Source organism: Prionailurus viverrinus, chromosome A1, assembly GCF_022837055.1.
Source record: "Prionailurus viverrinus isolate Anna chromosome A1, UM_Priviv_1.0, whole genome shotgun sequence".
Lineage (NCBI taxonomy): Eukaryota > Metazoa > Chordata > Mammalia > Carnivora > Felidae > Prionailurus > Prionailurus viverrinus.
The window spans coordinates 114,907,195-114,926,179 of record NC_062561.1 but is presented as its reverse complement, the minus strand read 5'-3'; the positions used below and the strand labels follow the sequence as shown (position 1 = coordinate 114,926,179).

General features: G+C 37.8%; 1 protein-coding gene across 4 annotated transcripts in view; it reads right to left on the bottom strand.

Moving 5' to 3' along the window:
- Positions 1-18,985, bottom strand: part of PKD2L2 (polycystin 2 like 2, transient receptor potential cation channel) — a 42,142-nt gene that overhangs the window by 23,064 nt on the left and 93 nt on the right. Inside the window, exons 2-8 of one of the 4 annotated variants that reach the window (XM_047850644.1) lie at positions 18,192-18,293; positions 16,243-16,376; positions 14,360-14,616; positions 11,243-11,464; positions 7,011-7,239; positions 5,201-5,371; positions 4,732-4,913 (exon numbers count right to left, since the gene is read on the bottom strand). In XM_047850644.1, the coding sequence (XP_047706600.1) occupies positions 4,732-4,913; positions 5,201-5,371; positions 7,011-7,239; positions 11,243-11,464; positions 14,360-14,616; positions 16,243-16,376; positions 18,192-18,293 (1,297 nt within the window). Of the gene's footprint in view, positions 1-4,731; positions 4,914-5,200; positions 5,372-7,010; positions 7,240-11,242; positions 11,465-14,359; positions 14,617-16,242; positions 16,606-18,191; positions 18,361-18,985 lie in introns of those variants that run through there. The other 3 variants (XM_047850636.1, XM_047850650.1, XM_047850656.1) reach the window with 3 other exon arrangements.

The following is an 18,985-nucleotide window of genomic DNA, read 5'->3' as shown; positions in this document are numbered from 1 at the left end:
GATATTTTCTGGCTTGTGTTTTATTTCTCTAAATATAAGAAGTATTGCGTGATTATTCCATTATCTGAAGTCTATTGTCTGTTGTATCTGTTGGTTCTGGCTTCTGACTTTTCCTGCATCTGTACCAGGTTACTTTTCACTATGGGCAGTAAGTTATGTTTGAAAAATTGCTTGTAGAAGTAATTTGAGGCTTAGGATGAATATACCTTTCTCCAGGTTTTTTGTTTGTGGGTGCCCATACACACAGGCATTCTAGCCCGGGGCCATCTTAATCCAAGTTCAAGACATAAAGTTCCCAGAATATCTAGGTGATCATGACAGATTGATTCACCTTTAACATGAGGCTCCCTGCCTGATGTGCAGAGAGGTTACCAGACAATCCCTGGCTACCCTATCTTGCCCCTGCACCCTCATACAAGCCCCAGACTTTGCCTTCTGTCTCCTTCTCCCTGAGAGGTGGCCAGAAACACAGTTCATTAACTATTTCTTCTGGATTATCAAAATGCCTTGATGATGGAGGTTTGAAGAAGGGTTGGGGAAGGTGATACGATAACTGAAAAACACTGAAGAAGAAAAAAACCCAACTACTAGGAATATGTCTCCCCACCTAGACAACAGTCACGTAGGCAGAATTTGTCTGATGTAACTACTTTGGAACTCTGGGTCTATTTATGGCTTACAACTTCCAGGGGAAGGCTTAGCCAACTTTGGTCAATTTCAACTTTTGGTTTGTCAGAAGCTACCCACCTCCCACCCCCACCCCCCACCCCCCAGCCAATGGCAGGCAGCCATGCTTTTCTGGAACAGCTTGTATGCAACCTGTGGGAGGCAGGGTAGGCAATCAGGACCCTCAGGGATCTGTGTTTAGATTGCTGATTGCTCCTTCTGATCACACGGGTGCAGACAGAGATGCGCATGTTCCCCTGTCTGTTTCAAGTCCCTCTGCCTCTTGCTGAAGCAGTATCCTTGGGATTACAGGGCTAGTGCCCTCCCTTCCCCCTTCAATTTCTCTTTTTCCCCTTTTGGGAGCCAGGCATTGAAGACATTCAAAAGCAACAACATATACAGAGGAAATTAGAAAGTCACCACGTTTGCCCATGGAAAGGTGCAGGCTCAGTAAAGACCTGAGAAGACCTTTGCACCTCAGGATAGTTCTCAGCACAGAAACAGTATACAATAAACAACAACAAGACCCCAAACAGGAAACCCTGGTGAAGAGCAAGAGTCTCATTTCCAGGGTTATCACATTATTACATTCAAATATTCATTTTTCAACAAAAACAAGAAAAGACGGGACATAAAAGAAGCAGGGAAGTGTGACCCAATCAAAGGAAGAAAATTCACCAACAGAAACTATTCCTGAGAAAGACCAGATGGCAGACCTACTAGACAAAGACTTTAAAACAAACCTTTTTAAAGATGCTCAAAGAACTAAAAGACATGGAGAAAGTCAAGAAAATAATTTATGAACAAAATGGAAGTACCTATAAAGATATAGAAAACCTCAAAGAAACCAAGAAGAAATTATAGAGCTGAAAAATACAATAACTGAAATGAAAATTCACTGGAGGGATTAAGAGGCATATTTGAGCATGCAGAAGAAAAAAAAAATCAGTGAACCTAAAATAAGATGATTGAAATGACCAAGTCTGAGGAACAGAAAGGAAAAAGATTGAAGAAAAGTGAACAGAGCCTGTGGAACACCATCAAGAGACTAACATAAGAACATGAAAAGATTCTCCATATCACTAACCATTAGGGAAATGCAAATCACAACCACAATGAGATGTCATGTCACACCCATTAGGATGGCTACCATTAAAAAAAGAAGAAGAAAAGAAAGGAAAGAAAAACAGTCCAGAAAATAACAAGTGTTGACGAGGATGTGGGGGAACACACCCTTGTGCACTGTTGGTGGGAACGTAAATGGCGCAGCCACTGTAGAAAGCAGCATGGCAGTTCCTCACAAAAATTCAGAATAGAATCACCATATGATCCAGCAATTCCACCTCTGGGTGTATACCAAAAAGAATTGAAAGCAGTCTTGGGGCACCTGAGTGGCTCAGTTTGTTAAGCGTTTGACTTCGGCTCAGGTCATGATCTCATGGTTTGTGAGTTTGAGCCTGGCATCGGGCTCGGTGCTGACAGCTCAGAGCCTGGAGCCTGCTTCGGATTCTGTGTCTCCCTCTCTCTCTGCCCTTCCCCTGCTCATGCTCTGTCTCTGTCTGTCTCTCCCTCAGAAATAAAATAAACATTCAAAAAAATTTTTTTAAAAGAAAGCAGTCTTTTTTTTTTAAATTTTTTAACGTTTATTTATTTTTGAGACAGGGAGACACAGCATGAATGGGGGAGGTCAGAGAGAGAGGGAGACACAGAATCCAAAACAGGCTCCAGGCTCTGAGCTGTCAGCACAGAGCCCAACACGGTGTTCAAACTCACGGACCGCAAGATCATGACCTGAGCCAAAGTCGGACGCTTAACTGACTGAGTCACCCAGGCGCCCCAAAAGAAAGCAGTCTTGATGAGAGATTTATACACCCATGTTCATAGCAGGATGATTCACATTATGTAAGACTTAGAAGAAGTCCAGATGTCCGTCAGGAGATTAATGGATAGTCAAAATGTGGTTTAGGGGAGGCTGGTGGCTCAGTCTGTTAAGTGTCTGACTTCACACTGGGTCATGGTGTCACAGTTTGTGAGTTTGATCGCAGCATCAGGCTCTGTGCTGAAAACTCAGGGCCTGGGGCCTGCTTGGGATTCTGTGTCTCCCTCTCTTTCTGCCCTTGCGCTGCTCATGCTCTATCTCTCTCTACCTAAAATAAACATTAATTTTTTTTAATGTGGTTTATACATAGAATGGAATATTATTCAGCCTTAAAAAGGGAGGAAATTCTGACATACTGCAAAACATTGATGAATCTTGAAGACATGCTAAGCAAAATCTGTCGCAAAAAGATAAATACTGTGCGATACACTAAGTACCTAGAGTTATCAAAATCATAGAGACAAAAAGTAGAATGGTGGTTGCCAGGGGCTGGAGGAGGGGAGAAGTGGAGAATTCTTGATTAATGAGCATAGTTTCAGTTTTAGAAGATGAAAAGAGTTCTGGAGATGCATGGTACTGATAGTTGCACAATATCAATGTATTTAATCTCATTGAATTGTACACTTAGAAATGGTTAAGATGGGAAATTTTAGGTATGTATTACCACAATAAAAAAAAAATTCCTTATCAGCTTAACAGAACAGGAGGGCAAAAGAAGCCTTGGATGCTGAGCTTACTTCTCTGGGTTCTTGCCTTTCGATTTTGGTCCACTTTTTACTCTCTTTTTTTGTTAGTTCTTTAGTGCTATCTATATTTCATCTAGCTTTTTAAATTGTCCTGAAGAGGAGGTTGATCTCAATAACCTAGCACTTCATTACCAAAAGCAGAAGTGTCTTCATTAATGCATTCCAAAGTTGTCTACCTGTTTATGCTGAGCCTTGTACTTTTTTTCTTTCCCACTCTCTAGGGTAAGAACAATTTCCAAGTTCTGTAAATTACTACATTTATAATCGATGTCCAGTACCACTAAGTTTTATCATTAAGTAACACTTGAATTAAAATCCTAGGAAAGGACTGAGAAGTTGTTGGAACTGCAAACCTAATTCACTCAAGAGAAAGCTAATTAGACTTCTCAAATTATAGGCTGTTTGACATTGGAAGGGATCATTGGGAGTAGTAACTTAATCCAGTTCCTTCATTTGCAGATAAAGAAATAAAGGTCTAGAAAAGTTGAAGAGCTAAGTGGCAGAATTCAAAAGTAGAATTATATCCTCTGGGTTCCTAGTTCATTCTTCTTCTCACTACTGATAAATGAAATTTCATATAAATGCCACTTCAAATATTTCCATGCGGATGGTAAAAAGAGGGCAATCTAGAACATTTCTTTACACCAAAGTTTTCCCAAAATCAAATAAAAGGGCATGAACAAATAAGTTTGGAGAATTTATAACTAAAGTTAAGAAAGTTATTACAGTTTTTCTTAGAGCCATCTGTTAATATGCACTACAAATTTCCAACAGAGTGATGCAAAATTTCCCAAACTTACTTAAATATGAAGCCATTTCCCCCCAATCTTGGTCTAAATTACACAGAACATATTTTGAGAACTGATATTTTAGACTATCATAATTTTCTTACACACCCAGAACTTGTTTTGCATACCCAGAAAGGAGAGTAAATTTATTTAAATTATTCAGTTAAAAAGAAAAAAAGCCTGAAAACTTTGCTAAGGATTCTAACCGATCAGTTCTATAAGTTTGTTGCCTAATTGCTTTATTTGTCTAAAAATATTTTTAAAACACAGCTTTGCCAGATCAGCAAAGGATAATCAGATCAGTATCAATAAAAGGATCCTAAAGATGGAGCTCTTAAAGGAAAACATTTAAGCTTGCTTTTCCCCAGAGAATAAATTATTACAGAGACACAGAAGCCAATTTCTGTTATATTTAACACTCCCCATGAAAGTGAAAAATTATCTTTCTAATTTGACTTTGTAATATTTAAAAAATGGACTGCACCATCCATTTGGATCTTCTAATGCTAAACACTACTTTGAGTGTGACAGGTATTTTGCCATCATTGAAAATATAAAACCAAGTTTAAATTTGTTAAAATATATGTTACTACTTATCATAGGCCTTCCTTATAAACTAGTAAATATAACTATATTTGTGCTAACAGCTTACATGGCATTTTGAAAAGTGGAAAAGTCGTCAACTTGTGATCCAAAAACAAGAAATCCTAATTGAGCATAAGCAAAGAATATTATAAAAAACATGATGGCAAATCCTACTATGTCTTTGAGACAGCGGGACAAGGTTGTTGACAGCTGAGACATTGTCTTATTAAAGCTTATGAATTTGAATATCTGAAAAAGAACAAAGTTAATTGAAATAGAAGAATATTCAGTATCACAATTACTTAGAGTAAGTTAAATTAATTTCAGAAAAAAATTGCTTCAAATTAAAGGAAGTGCTTAATGATAGGAGTGTTTGAGGATTAGCCCACAATCATTCCAAGACAAAACTACTTTTATAATTACTTTATAGTTAAGAAAATCCTTTTGCTTTTTCATAACGTTGCAGCTTCAGTTCCCATTTTGCTAGTAAAAGATATGTCTAATCTGCTGTATTTAATATAATAAAATATAAATACCTTTATCCATGCAAAAAAGATGGTAATAGCAATTACATTGTTGTAATAAATGTACCAGTATGCAAGAAAATAGAAGTCTGAATATTTTTCAGTGTTTTTTAACAGGTCTTCAAGTAAGAGAAAAATTTGTATATTACAGTATATGTTGAAGGAAACGGCCACAAAACACAACTAAATGGAAAAATAAGAAAGGTTGAATTAGGGACGGTTTCTACCTCTAAATCTGTAGCCTATGAGCAGACAAAGGAGCAAGTTCATCAAAAGTTTAATAAAAATGGAGGGAGAAATAAGACATAGGCTTTTACATGAATGAAAGTAAGCCTCGGGGCGCCTGGGTGGCGCAGTCGGTTAAGCGTCCGACTTCAGCCAGGTCACGATCTCGTGGTCCGTGAGTTCGAGCCCCATGTCAGGCTCTGGGCTGATGGCTCAGAGCCTGGAGCCTGTTTCCGATTCTGTGTCTCCCTCTCTCTCTGCCCCTCCCCCGTTCATGCGTGTCTCTCTCTGTCCCAAAAATAAATAAACGTTGAAAAAAAAAAAAAAGTAAGCCTCAACTTACAGAAGTTTAAAATAGCATAATGATCACAAAAGTGGAAAAATACTTATCACCTGACCATCCTAAACTATCTGCTTGTTTCTTTGAGTTATAAAACACAAATGTATAAAATGATTATGTTATTCTGACTAGGCTGTGTTTGTGCTCCATGTAACTACGTGATACCAAGAAGTTTATATTTTATTATTTATTTATTTATTATTTATAATTCCAGGGTAGTTAACATACATTGTTATGTTAGTTTCAGGTGTACAGTGTAGCAGCTCAACACTTCCATACACATGATATGTAAAAGTTTAATATTTTCTACCACCTAATACTAGAAGAAATATTTTACAGTAACACAAAAATAAGCCTTTTGAGAGCCTCTGACAACTCTTCCAGAAGAGGATTTCAGAACCAGGTTACCTCAAGTATCACAGCTTTAGAACGGTCATGAAAATCTTCCTTTGAACCTTTGCCTGAAATGCTCAGATAGTTAGTCATTCAATGTTACGCTGTATAGTAAATTTTATCGGGGATAGTAGAGAAGTAGGTGGCTCATTTTCTGACTCTGAGACCCTTTTAATCTGGTTTTGGGAAAAAAGGCTTATATTCTGGATTGGCTATAACTAAGGGTCAATAAGGGTGAAAGATCACGTTGTGTAAGCCAGAAATATTTGTTCACTGTTCCTAAGACCAATTGCTTACCATCTGTCCCACCCTGCCTATGTATCTATGTTTATTTTAATATGTTCCAGTGGTGAGAACGGACAGTTTTTGGAATTCCTTTCAGAGATTATCTCCCCCTTCCTGGTGTTCTCTGTGCCCACAAGCTACCCTCTGGCTGCTCACTCCCTTCTTCCCCCTCTTCCAGGATCTGCCTAGGCTTGATTTTGCATATTTTTTCAAAATTGTGAGGAGGAAAGCAGATTGAGGCAACATAGGAGAGTACATGTCCAAAAATAACCATGATTTTCAACATGAGGCCCTATAAGAAACACATGTTTGAGTCGGGGAGGGAGACCTCTTGTGCACTTTAAATCATAATACCTGTAGAATCACCTATTCTAAGTTTATGCTGGCCTCTCAAGGATTAAATCAGGAAAGAAAGAGACTTCATCTTTTTGGTGGCACACCATTAGTATGCACTATGACAGTTCCTTTTATGATTGATACTTGCAGCTTTTGAAGGAAGTTCCAGATGAGTAGAAAACCTCCTTACTTGGTAGATTCAGATGTGATTCCCTTGAACGATACATATGAATATATACTTACCACCAAAAGTAGTAATTCTAGCCAGTTCCAAACACTTTTGAAATAGGCAGACTTAAATTCTCTTATTTTTTGAGCTTCTTGTGTTGTGAAGACAATAAGAAAAATACAAAATGTGATTTCACAGGAAGCAATAATATAATCATAGTGGCTAACATATCTGAGGAGCTTCACAGAGTAAAACTGCCATGAAGTAATGATTCCTCCAGTTGCAGGGAATTCTGCCACCAATCTGTAAAATTAGGTTAGCGGAAGTCACTGTGTATTTATTTCAGGCATTTGTTTTTCAGTACCTAACTCATTGTGAAGTTTCTAATTAGTGATGATGTGTACTTTAAGAATCAGTTGTTTTGTACAAAATATGTTTTCTTAGACTCATGTGTTCAACTTAAATTCTAGTGGATTTGCCTATTTTTTTTAATGTTTATTTATTTTTGAGACAGAGTGTGAGCAGGGGAGGGGCAGAGACAGGGTGACATAGGATCCCAAATGGGCTCTGTGCTGACAGCAGACAGCCTGATGTGGGGCTTGAATTCATGAACCAGGAGATCATGACCTGAGCCAAAGTCAGAAGTCAGATGCTTAACTGACTGAGCCACCCAGGTGCCCCAGATTTACTTATTTTTTAATGGCTCCACTTATTCTGAATATTCACAGTGGTCAGAGACCAACACAGTGGAGAAAGTAAGATGTGATTATAGGCAGACATTCTTCCTATTTTGTGCTCAGATTGTTTGGTTATAACTGGGAATACTATTTTATCTCCACAGGACAATGAGATGATGTTCAAGAAAATAGTACATGGTTAGTTACTGTTATTAGGACTCCCACCAAAATGCATAATTCTTGATTATTTCAGAGAAGGAAAATACACTCTCCCCCTTTAGATTAGCAGAGACACTTCTTGCTTCTAAATGTTAAGCTTATATATTCTACTTAAAACAAATGTTTTCTGTTTGCTTTACACACAGGATGTTGGATACAGGGATCTATATGCAAACAGAAGTATAAAAATTAATTCCTCCACTAAATAAAAATATTTGACGTTGTTCACAGTATTTCTAGTGTTCTCTACAACTTTAGATAGCTAAGAATTGGCAGTAATTTAAAGAACGAGTATCTATATCACGATGTAATTTTCCCACTTAGAAATATTAGCAAATATTATTGAGACTGGAATAAGGTGCTGCGAAAAAATATGTAAATAAATAAAACCAGTTAAATAGAAAATAGAACTGTTTAAAACTGTTTCACCTTGCACATAGTAGGTGCACAGCATCGAATAAGTGAGTGAAGTGAAACAAACCCAGTATTTTGATCTGTTGCGTACACTAATAAGGGAAAAAAGGAACTGTATTCTGTTTAGTTTGCCAGATATGTTTGCAAAAAGGAAAGTAAATGAATAAGGTCTTGACTTAAGTAATGTGCTCCCCTACAACTACTGATTAGATATACTACCAGTTTAAAGTTTCAAAATCTGCTGGTTTTAAAAAGTAACATTTTATTTTATTTTATTTTTAATGTTTATTTATTTTTGAGAGAGAGCACTAGCTGGAGAGGGGCAGAGAGAGAGAGAGAGAGAGACAGAGACAGAGGATCCAAAGTAGGCTCTGTGCTGATAGCAGATAGCCCTATGTGGGGCTCAGACTCACAAACCACGAGATCATGACCTGAGCCAAAGTCTGATACTTAACCAACTGGGCCATCCAGGACCCCCTAAAAAGTAACATTTTAAAAGGTAACACAGAATAAGCATAAAACCCACAGACAGGAAATCTGGACTTAGTCTAGGGGTAACAAGGAGTTCTTTGTATGATTTTAGGCCAGTTATCCCAATGTTTCTCCTCTTATTTAAGGCATACAAATGACTTGTCCTCTTTATCCTGATCAGGACTATTGGAAAGAGTGATAATGCTGGTAAAAGCTCTGATTTTCTGAAAAAAAGAGAAAAAAGCTATAAAATAAGTGGTGTAATATCCATTGGCTACTTAAGAGAATTCATTTATTTTATTCATTTTGTACAGGGTTTATTCTATTTTATTTTCTTATTATTTTTTTAAAGTTTATTTTTATTTCTGAGAGAGATTGAGAGCAAGAGAGAGTGGGGAAGCGGCAGAGAGAGAAGGAGAGAGAATCCCAAGCAGGCTCTGTGTTATCAGCCTGAACCCAAAGCGCTATCAGTGCAGAGCCTGATGCAGGGTCCAATCTCCCGAACCATGAGATCATGACCTGAGCCAAGATCAAGAATCAGATGCTTAACCAGCTGAGCCACCCAGGAGCCCCTATTTTGTACAGATTTTAAAGTCCAAGGCTGTGTTTCACTGTCACTGTTGCACAAGGGCAAAATCCTCTAATCAGGGTAGACACCGAGTCCATATTTCATTCAGAGTAAAAATGTAAAACTCATGAGAGAGAAGTGGCTCACTGAGATTTTAGTGGACACTACTTTTTGCTTTTCGAGCAGTCATTATCCCAGTCCTCCTTTCTACAGAACCCCTACTGTATTAGGGATCCACCATTCCCAGATCACTCAGAGAAAGTGGATTCAATCCCCAGGCAGATCCAATCATGGCAATCCTATTTCCTTTGCCAGTGTTTGGTTCTAGAACACAGGCCTAAAGCCAATTAGCATGGTCCAGGTTAGGCAAATGACCTAAGGTCATCAGACTGATGGAGATAATTTTTTCTCTTTAGTTTCGTCTCTTCCCACTATCTCTTCCTTCTCTTTCTCTTCCTCCTCTTCCTCCTATGGGAATGTCTCTCATCATCCTCCTGGGTCTAAGTTAGCCCAGGTATGTATGTCCGTATCGTGCAATGGACAGAAATGCAAGAGAGCAAGTTTTAATGTGCAAACTCATTTCAAACTTCTGCTTGTATCCTATCTGCTCCCATGCCAAGTCACAAAGATGAGCCCAGGTTAGGAGCCAGGGAAGTGCACCCCTCGCTGAGTGGCAGGGCACCGTGAGGTTATATGGCGGAGATGTGAAGAACTGGGGCCATTTTTGCAAGGTCACCACAGGCTCTAGCCATTTCTAGGATGCTGGGTACTGGTATATATTGTTTGAAATTTAAATTGTTCATTCTCGAGACAAGAATTCATACCTTACTAAAGAAGCTCATTCTGAAAGCAAATCAGCGGATCTGAATGATCTGATTTAGAGGAAGTAATCAAGACTAAATGTTAGATCTGTGCAGCTGCAGAATGACAAGAAATAAGACTATGTGTTCTTAATATAAAACTGACATATTGTATGTAATTCTCCATGTTCTTGAATATCTTCCAAAACAATGAAACAATGAATATGATGTTGCTTTATCACATTTTTCATTATTGGCATAAGTTCATTGTATTTATTTTGAGGCCTATGATTTTAATCTCAGCAAACACACAAACTGGAAACCCTAACAAGGGTTCTGGATGCTATTTATTTTATTAATTAATTCATTTATTAATTATTTAAAATGTTTTTAATGTTTATTTTTTTTTTTAATATTTATTTATTTTTGAGACAGAGACAGAGCATGAACAGGGGAGGGTCAGAGAGAGAAGGAGGCACAGAATCTGAAACAGGCTCCAGGCTCCGAGCTGTCAGCATAGAGCCCGACGCGGGGCTTGAACTCATGGACTGTGAGATCATGACCTGAGCCGAAGTCGGCCGCTCAGCCGACTGAGCCACCCAGGTGCCCCAATGTTTATTTATTTTTGAGAGACAGAGAAACATACAGAGTGCCAGTGGAGGAGGGACAGTGAGAGAGAGGGAGACACAGAATGTGAAGCAGGCTCCAGGCTCTGAGCTGTCAGCACAGAGCCCGATGAAGGGCCTGAACTCACAAACACTGGGATCATGACCTGAGCTGAAGTCGGATGCTTAAACTGAGCCACCCAGGTACTCCTTCATTTATTTTTTAAGGAGGCTCCATGCCCTGAACTCCATGGGTCCTGAACTCAAGACCCTGAGAAAAAGAGTCTCATGCTCCACTGACTGAGCCAGCCAGGCACCCCTCTGGAGGCTTTAAAAAAAAAAAGTTACAGGCAGGGAGGGAGCCAAACCATAAGAGACTCTTAAGGACTGAGAACAAACTGAGGGTTGATGGGGGGTGAGGGAGAGGGAAATTGGGTGATGGGCATGGAGGAGGGCACTTGTTGGGATGAGCACTGGGTGTTGTATGGAAACAAATTTGACAATAAATTATATTTTAAAAAACCCAATATACTACGGTTTTGAGTCACTTACCTGATGATGCAAAACAGGTTTACGTTAGCATTGTATAACGAAAAATCAATGAAAATAACTCTGGTCCCTCTTGTGATCCAGCTGTTGAGTCGAAGGTTAATGAACTTGTTTTTTGTGTCAGATTTTGATTTTGATAAAGTGAAAATAAATCCCCCATTTCGGTAAACACCAACAAATCCCCAGTGCCAAGGGGAGCTACTATCAGGAGTAGAGTACTTCCATCTATTAGGTATAAAAAGAATAATGGAGAGATGAGAAAGCCTGACTGAAGTATATGCAAAGAATTAAAGCTAACCTTAAAAAAAAAAGCAGTATTAAGTATCACAGTAATTTTGAAGCAAGACAATGAGTTAAGGATTAAGATTTAATATAGTTTTTAAAGTTTATTTATTTAGAGAGAGAGAGTGAGGGAGGGGTAGAGAGAGGCAGAGAGAGAATCTCAAGTAGGCTCTGTGCTGCCAACGTGGACCCTGATACGGGGCTCAAACAGACAAATGGTGAGATCATGACTTGACCTGAAGTTGGACGCTTAACCTGCTGAGCCACCCAGGTGCCCCAAGATTTAATATGTTTTCACTTTTTGGTGTGTATTGTGGGCAACACACTGGATTAGATGCTGTGAGAAAAGTTTTTTTAAAAAAATCCGTCTGTTGCCTCAGGGAACTTAAAATCGAGAGAACAATGATTTTTTTTTTCTTTCATACATGTCTCTGTTGTCTTATGAGATCTTTAGGCTTTTTGTAGGACAGGAATATCAAGGGCTGTGATTTGGAAATATCTATTTCAGTATGGTAAAAGTGGGGCTTCATAGTCTGTCTTCTACAGGTCATGTACCATTTATAAATGTCAATAAAGAAGAGCTTTGTTACAATGTCTATATCGTTATAATGAAAGCTCATAAATCAGAGTAAAATGAGCATACCTAAATTGTTTCCATCCTTCCTACTTTTAACTTAATTATGCGATTTCAAAACATAAAGCCTTAACTCCTCATTTCAGTCCCTGTTCAGTTTCCTCAAACAGATTTGAAGGATTATCTGAAGATGCACTGCTTCAACTCGTTTTTCTATCAATAATACTATGTTTGTTTCCAGGAGGAGGGATAAGTGGTAACACTAAGAAAAAATACTCAGATTTAATGACAATTTCATTGTTGTATTTTCCAGTGTTTTCCACATGGTTGTTAAAATGAAACAAGAACATTTATTATACCAACCTTCTCCTACTTCCAATTTTTATGATGTTTTTAATTAGTGAATGTTTCATTTTAGATGGACAAACAAGAACACATTGATTATTAATTTGGTTATTAGGGAATGATAAGTATTATGATTCCAAATCTGTAGTGTTAATTTTGGTATTTAAATTACTTGTAGTTGTTATGAGAATTTGCAATATTAGAATACCTAACAGATTAGTTTTCAGATTCCAGTTTAAAATGTGCAATTGGGTAATTGATTTATTTTGTAATTTTTCATTGAAAGAGAAGTAGTGTATAGTACTGTAATATTTAAGGCGTTGTGTCAGCATACTTACGCGTTTATTAGATTTATGAGAATTATACATTGCTATCCTATAGTATAGCCAAAAACTTAAACAAAGGAAAAACAAATCAACAAAAACCACAATGCAATGATTAATCTTGGGGCTATAGGAGAGGTTGTTGAACAAAAGAAATTTTAATCACTGTTCATATTTATAATATGAATCATTAATGGACTTGTTATCAACTTGTTAATTGAATTGTTAATCGACTCATGATTAACAAAAATTATGATTTAACTACAGGCTAAGAAAAGTGTGTGTTGAGGGAAAGACACATGACAGACGACTTTCATGACAGAGATGGTAGGTACATAAAACTGTAAAATCAAGTAATAGCAGTATAAAGCGCATTATTTAGAAATAGGATGTACAGGGGTGCCAGGGTGGCTCAGTCAGTCAAGAATCAGGCTCTTGATTTTGGCTCAGGTTACGATCTCGTGGCTCGTGAGTTCAAGCCACATATTGGGCTCAGCACTGATAGCGTGGAGCCTATTTGGGATTCTGTCTGCCTCTCTCTCTGTCCCTCCCCCACTTGTGCTCTCTCTCTCTCTCTCTCAACAGAAATAAATAAACTTAAAAGAAATAGGAAGTATATACCAAAAGAAACAACTAAAAGAGCTAAAAGGGGCTGCTTCTGAAGAACTGTGGATAGGAAAGGGTGGATATTTGTATTTGTAACATTTTGATAAGTATTAAATTAAAAAACTTGTTCTCTGCCCCCTATGATTTTCATAGGATCCTAAAAGCAATGATACCAGCAGTTTCTGTATTGAGGGGAGGAAATGTCAGTGGCTTTGGGTTTCATGTTTTCAGTACAGACAGAATTAGCCTCAGCCAATTTGGAGAACCCTGCTAGAATAGCTTTGGGAAGGCGTCATCAGATGCGGTGCCTCCACGGCATAACTGCTCCTTTTCAGCGTTGGCAATAACGGAAGATATTGCTGAAGTCAGCCAGAGTGAGAAAGGAGGGAAGCGGTGGAGCACACTTAAGACACTCCCTGGGGTCCCAAGAAGCATTTGGCATGGGTCTGAGGGAGTCTGGTCAGAGACTGAAAAGCTGAGTATTGTAAAAGCGTAGACAGATTCCTTACCCTGTGTCCAGAACGACTTAGCACTTCATATACCCGAGTTAGAAAAAAAGAATACTCTCTTATATCCTTTGGTAAACAAAATAACAGGTTCACTCTTACGTTTCTTTTTTTATTAAATTTTTTTTAAAGTTCATTTATTTATTTTAAGAGAGAGAGAGCAAGTAGGGGAGGGGCAGAGAGAATCCTAAGCAGGCTCCTCACTGTCAGCACAGAGCCCGATGCAGGGTTCGAACTCATGAACTGTGAGATCTCGACCTGAACTGAACCCAGGAGTTGGGCGTTTAACCAACTGAGCCACTCACGCACCCCCACTCTTACATTTCTAAACACTGCTCCTCTGAGTCTTCCTCTGGTACGATTATTGAAATAGTCTCCTTACCTGCCAGACCTTTGTTGGTTTATTTGTAAAATATACCTATTTTCCCAGTTTTTAAAAGGTACAAAGGCAAGAGGCTAGAAAAAGTTACATGTAACTACTTACTCAGTTTCCTGCTTAAGGCCAAAATCAGACGTGTCTTCATTGCTAGAAGTGTATTTGTCATAACATTCACTCATCAAAGACTGAAAGGATGAATAGACCTTGCATGTGTTGTTGCGGACTCTTAGTTGACGGACTCTGGGCACTCCTAAAAGTATGTTCTCATAGTAGATGCGACTGCTGTTCTTTAAATTATACAAAGTCTTGTTCGTGTACCATGCATCCCAGTACAGACCTTCCAAAAGGGGTCCTTCCATAAACTTCATATAGAAAGATAAATGTTATGGGAAAAGTATTTTCATGTCATTTGTATAACAGAATCTACATTTAACATTACCTTAAAAGCATGAGTCAGTTAGTGTATGAGTATGAAAATTATTGACCAAGCCACCATTAACATGAATGGAAATGATGATGTCGAGGAGGATAATGAAGATGGTTAATATTTACTGAGCCCTTAGGTAGTAGGCAATGCTCTAGTTCTTTAGAAATACTAACTCCTTTAATTCCACAACCTTTTACCCTTTCTTATATGAGAGGTACACCAACAGTTGTCCCCTAAGAGTATCAATGCCCATAGCCATGTATTCATGGTTGTCATGGCCCTAATTCAGGACTTGCCTTCAGAGTTGTCTGTGTTCCCCTTCCTCACTAACTCCCCTTCCCCACTAAGGTGGCAACTGCTACTCTTGGCTCTGCCCTTCTAAGAGATCCCAAACCCAGGGTTCAGTTTTTTCTTTTCTGCCTTTGTTTTCTTTGCCACTGGCCATGCATACTTCAAGACAGTACAATAAAAAAGAAGCAGGGTGATCTCCACTTCTAGTCTTGGGGGAAATTTCCTCTTTCTTGCATATTTCACCTGGTCTATACCAATGACCTCTAATCATCTGCCCTCATCTCACACTTCCCCTCTCCCTCTCAGGAAGTGACCTTGTCTCTTTCATAGGTTTTAGATTCCTAGCATGACATTCATGATTTCACCTCTTGTTCAGTTTATAGTTTGCCCTTTCCATCTCATCTTCTACATGCCTATAATGCCAAACAAAGTGCCATATGTAGAATTACTTACAGCACGTACTGTTTATTCTTCCTAGAATGCCCTGTTACTTATCATTTTTTTTTTGTTACTCATCCTTTAAAACTCAACTGAATTGTCATCACCTCTAGAAAACATTCCTATCTCTTCTTTATGTGCCCCAATGTTTGCGACTTGGGATACCTGAAACTTCTGTTCTCTTAATGTGAGCATCTTGCTAAGTTAAATGTAATGTAAAAAGCAAGTCTGTTCCAATGTTGATGGAATGATTCTCTCACATAGTTAAAAACACTATAAAGTTATATTTTACATATGTACTATTTATTTGATTATATACTGTACATTACTGTAATACACACAGTATAGGGCTGCATACCAAAATTATATATATCTCACTTTACAGGCCATGAAAGGATTTTTTTTAAAGTTTATTTTTTTCAGTAATCTCTACACCCAAAGTGGGGCTCGAGCCTATAACTCCAAGATCAAGAGACACTTGCTCTTCTGACTGAGCCAGCCAGGCGCCCCCATTTAAGGATTTTTTAAGAATAATTTTCACTATACACAACTACAGTTTGATGTGGATCCTAACCCCACATAATGTTTTTCCAAATGCAAAGATAGTGTTAAAAAAAGTATAACTTTTTAAAAAGTTATAAAAACTCTATTACCTGAGAGCATAGGTTCTCAATATACACTTACTAATTGGTTGATTCTAAAAGTTTAAATAAATGATATTCATTTTTACTCATTCCTTCAACAAATATGTCTCCAGTGCCTATTACTTGTGCCAAGAGTTTGTTTATGCAATACCATAAGCTACTTCATTCTCAGTCACATGATAGCTTACCTTCCAAAAATCAGTTATGCTGCGAATAGACTTAAAGTTGGTTCTTTCATCACCAGGCACAGAAGTGTCCAAAAATAGAGATGACATAACTTTGTTTAAGTAATACATATGTGGGTTTACCATGCCAAAAGTCACTAAGGAGAAGAATTTTTGTTTACAAATTTATCTTTAAAAAGTCAGTTATTCAGGATTAAAAGTTAGATTTTGTTCCCAATCTTGTTTTGAAAATCCAAATTTTTTCTTGACTAATTATAAAAGTAATTTAAAAAATGAAAATAGAAATATACAAAACAGGAAGAAGTTTCTTGTCATCTCACTGCTAGAGTTAGGTTTAGCACATATTCTTGAGATTTTTCTGTATGCCTACACATTTATAAAGAAAATAAGTTTATTTTCACAAAAATGAGATCGCATTATGCATAGTCTTCTGCCAGTTAGCTTTTTCTCTATTTTTACAGTAAACAATATAATGGTAAATAGTTAAAGCTATGGACTTTGAAATCAAACAGATGATTTGAGTCCCATCATAAGGATAATACCTGATAGTTTTGTTATGAGAAGTGAGATAATGCATGTGGAGCACTTAAACCATGTTTTGGCACAAGATAAGAATTTTTAAAACTATTAACTAATATTCATTCTCTCTCTAGGAGTACGTGGGTAGGTTTTAGAGAAGGGTATAGACTAACTGTGTCTTTTTTTTTTTTTTTTGCTAGAAACCTTTCAGTTCTTACAAGTATCTATCTTCAACATTACTTCGTGGCACATGAGTTTATGCCATGCTTTAATGTTCCATATTATTTCACTGTATATACCAAAATGTTAAACAAATCCTCTGTTGATGAAGATTTAAGTTGCTTTCAATTCTTCCTAATTATAAAAAGTTTTTTTTTATGTCTGTGAATAATGGAATTATGATCTTTTATATTTTTCTGTTCCCTAAATGTTGTAATAAGCATTTAAAAACCAGTCTAAGCTGGAGTTGTCTTTTCAATCAAGATTTGACCCACATTCACTCCAACTATACCAAGGAGTTAACGGATATATAATTGCCAATGTGTAGGCCATGTCAACTTGTGATACGTCTGGCCATTGAGCTTACACCTACTATTTGTTGGGCACTCAAAGGATAAAATACTCCTTAATACTGATTCAGTCAATGCTCTTGACCCACAGACAGGTGAAATGCAGGTTGATATGTTTTCCTAGTCTCCTTATTAAAGATTTGCATTGGGGCACTTGGGTGGCTCAGTCGGTTGAGTGTCTGACTTCAGCTCAGGTCACGATCTCACGGTCCGTGAAATCGAGCCCCGCGTCGGGCTCTGGGCTGATGGCTCAGAACCTGGAGCCTGCTTCTGATTCTGTGTCTCCCTCTCTCTCTGTCCCTCCCCCGTTCATGCTCTGTCTCTCTCTGTCTCAAAAATAAATAAAAAAAAACGTTAAAAAAAATTAAAAAAAAAAAGATTTGCATTGTTCTATACCTTCTGTGATTGGGCACCAGCATACTTTACTGTTTTGCAATTTTACTATCACACAGCTGTGCAATAGGCCAGGGAAAAGAGCAAAGCAGACAAGACTAACTTCTTTGGCCTCATTTGTAGTTTGACCTATGAAACTGAGATAATGTATCAACATGGTTCTAAAAGACATCATGTGACAATTGCCAACTCAAGGGAATAACTGTACTCAAGAAAGAACTGACAACTAAAAGTAATAACTCAATCAATGCTGACAATGAAAGCTTTTCATTATGTCTGCGACTTAAAGCTTTGCCCTTTAAGAGATGGAAATAGTGTACATCTAAAGGAATTTAAGACAGGTCTAAAATACATCAATACTTTTTTTAGAAGTCTTAGTCTGAAAGTCTATGGTTTATAAAGTACATATGTTTTACTTTTCACCTCCACATAACTTCTTAGTTCAGTGTCTTCATCTACATCTGTACTTACATATACATAGGTTTATTAAAAAAATAAAGTAGAGTGACAACTCCTGAAGTGTGGTTCTAATTTCTACTTCCTTTCTGTAATGCAGCTTAGGTTTCGGAGCCCCTGTGAGACATAAAACAAATTTTTTCTTTACATTATTATGTAATTTATAATGTATATAAGTAACCATGATGGAACTGTGTTTTCCACTTTTATTCTGATACACTGTGTGAAGGCAAGCTCCAATTGCTTCTGGTTATTTTTTTTATTCTCACTTTCATGAAGGAGGAATAATTACAACATTCCCATGGGGGTGAGCGGGCAGTCACTTTATGACTGTACACTAATGAATTTTATAACATGGACGTTTTCTCAATAGTCCCGTCTGAAAGTGAAAAAGCAAAATACAAATAAATAAATAAATAATAAAGAAAGAAAGAAAAAAAGAAAAAAATTCCTCATCTTCACAATCGTTTTCTCTACCGTCTATATTGCTTCCTGGGAAGGTTGGATTCCGCTGGAGGGGTAAAGGACTTGGCCTGGGGTTCTACCGAGGTCACGACTCCTCAGACCAATAAAGGACTTTGGAGAAGGGCCTAGCGACGGTATTTGTACAGCAAGTAACAGCTCCCAGCTCGAGCCTCGGGCAAAGGGCGGGTGCCACCTCCCCTCAAGGCTTCAGTTTCCGTCTGTGAAATGGGACCCCTGTCCACCCCGTCTCAAGGGGAGGCTGTGAGGGCTACACGTGCTGGAAGTCCTATCTCTGACATGAATAGATATGGCGCTACATAGTTACTATTAGGGTATGTGTAATT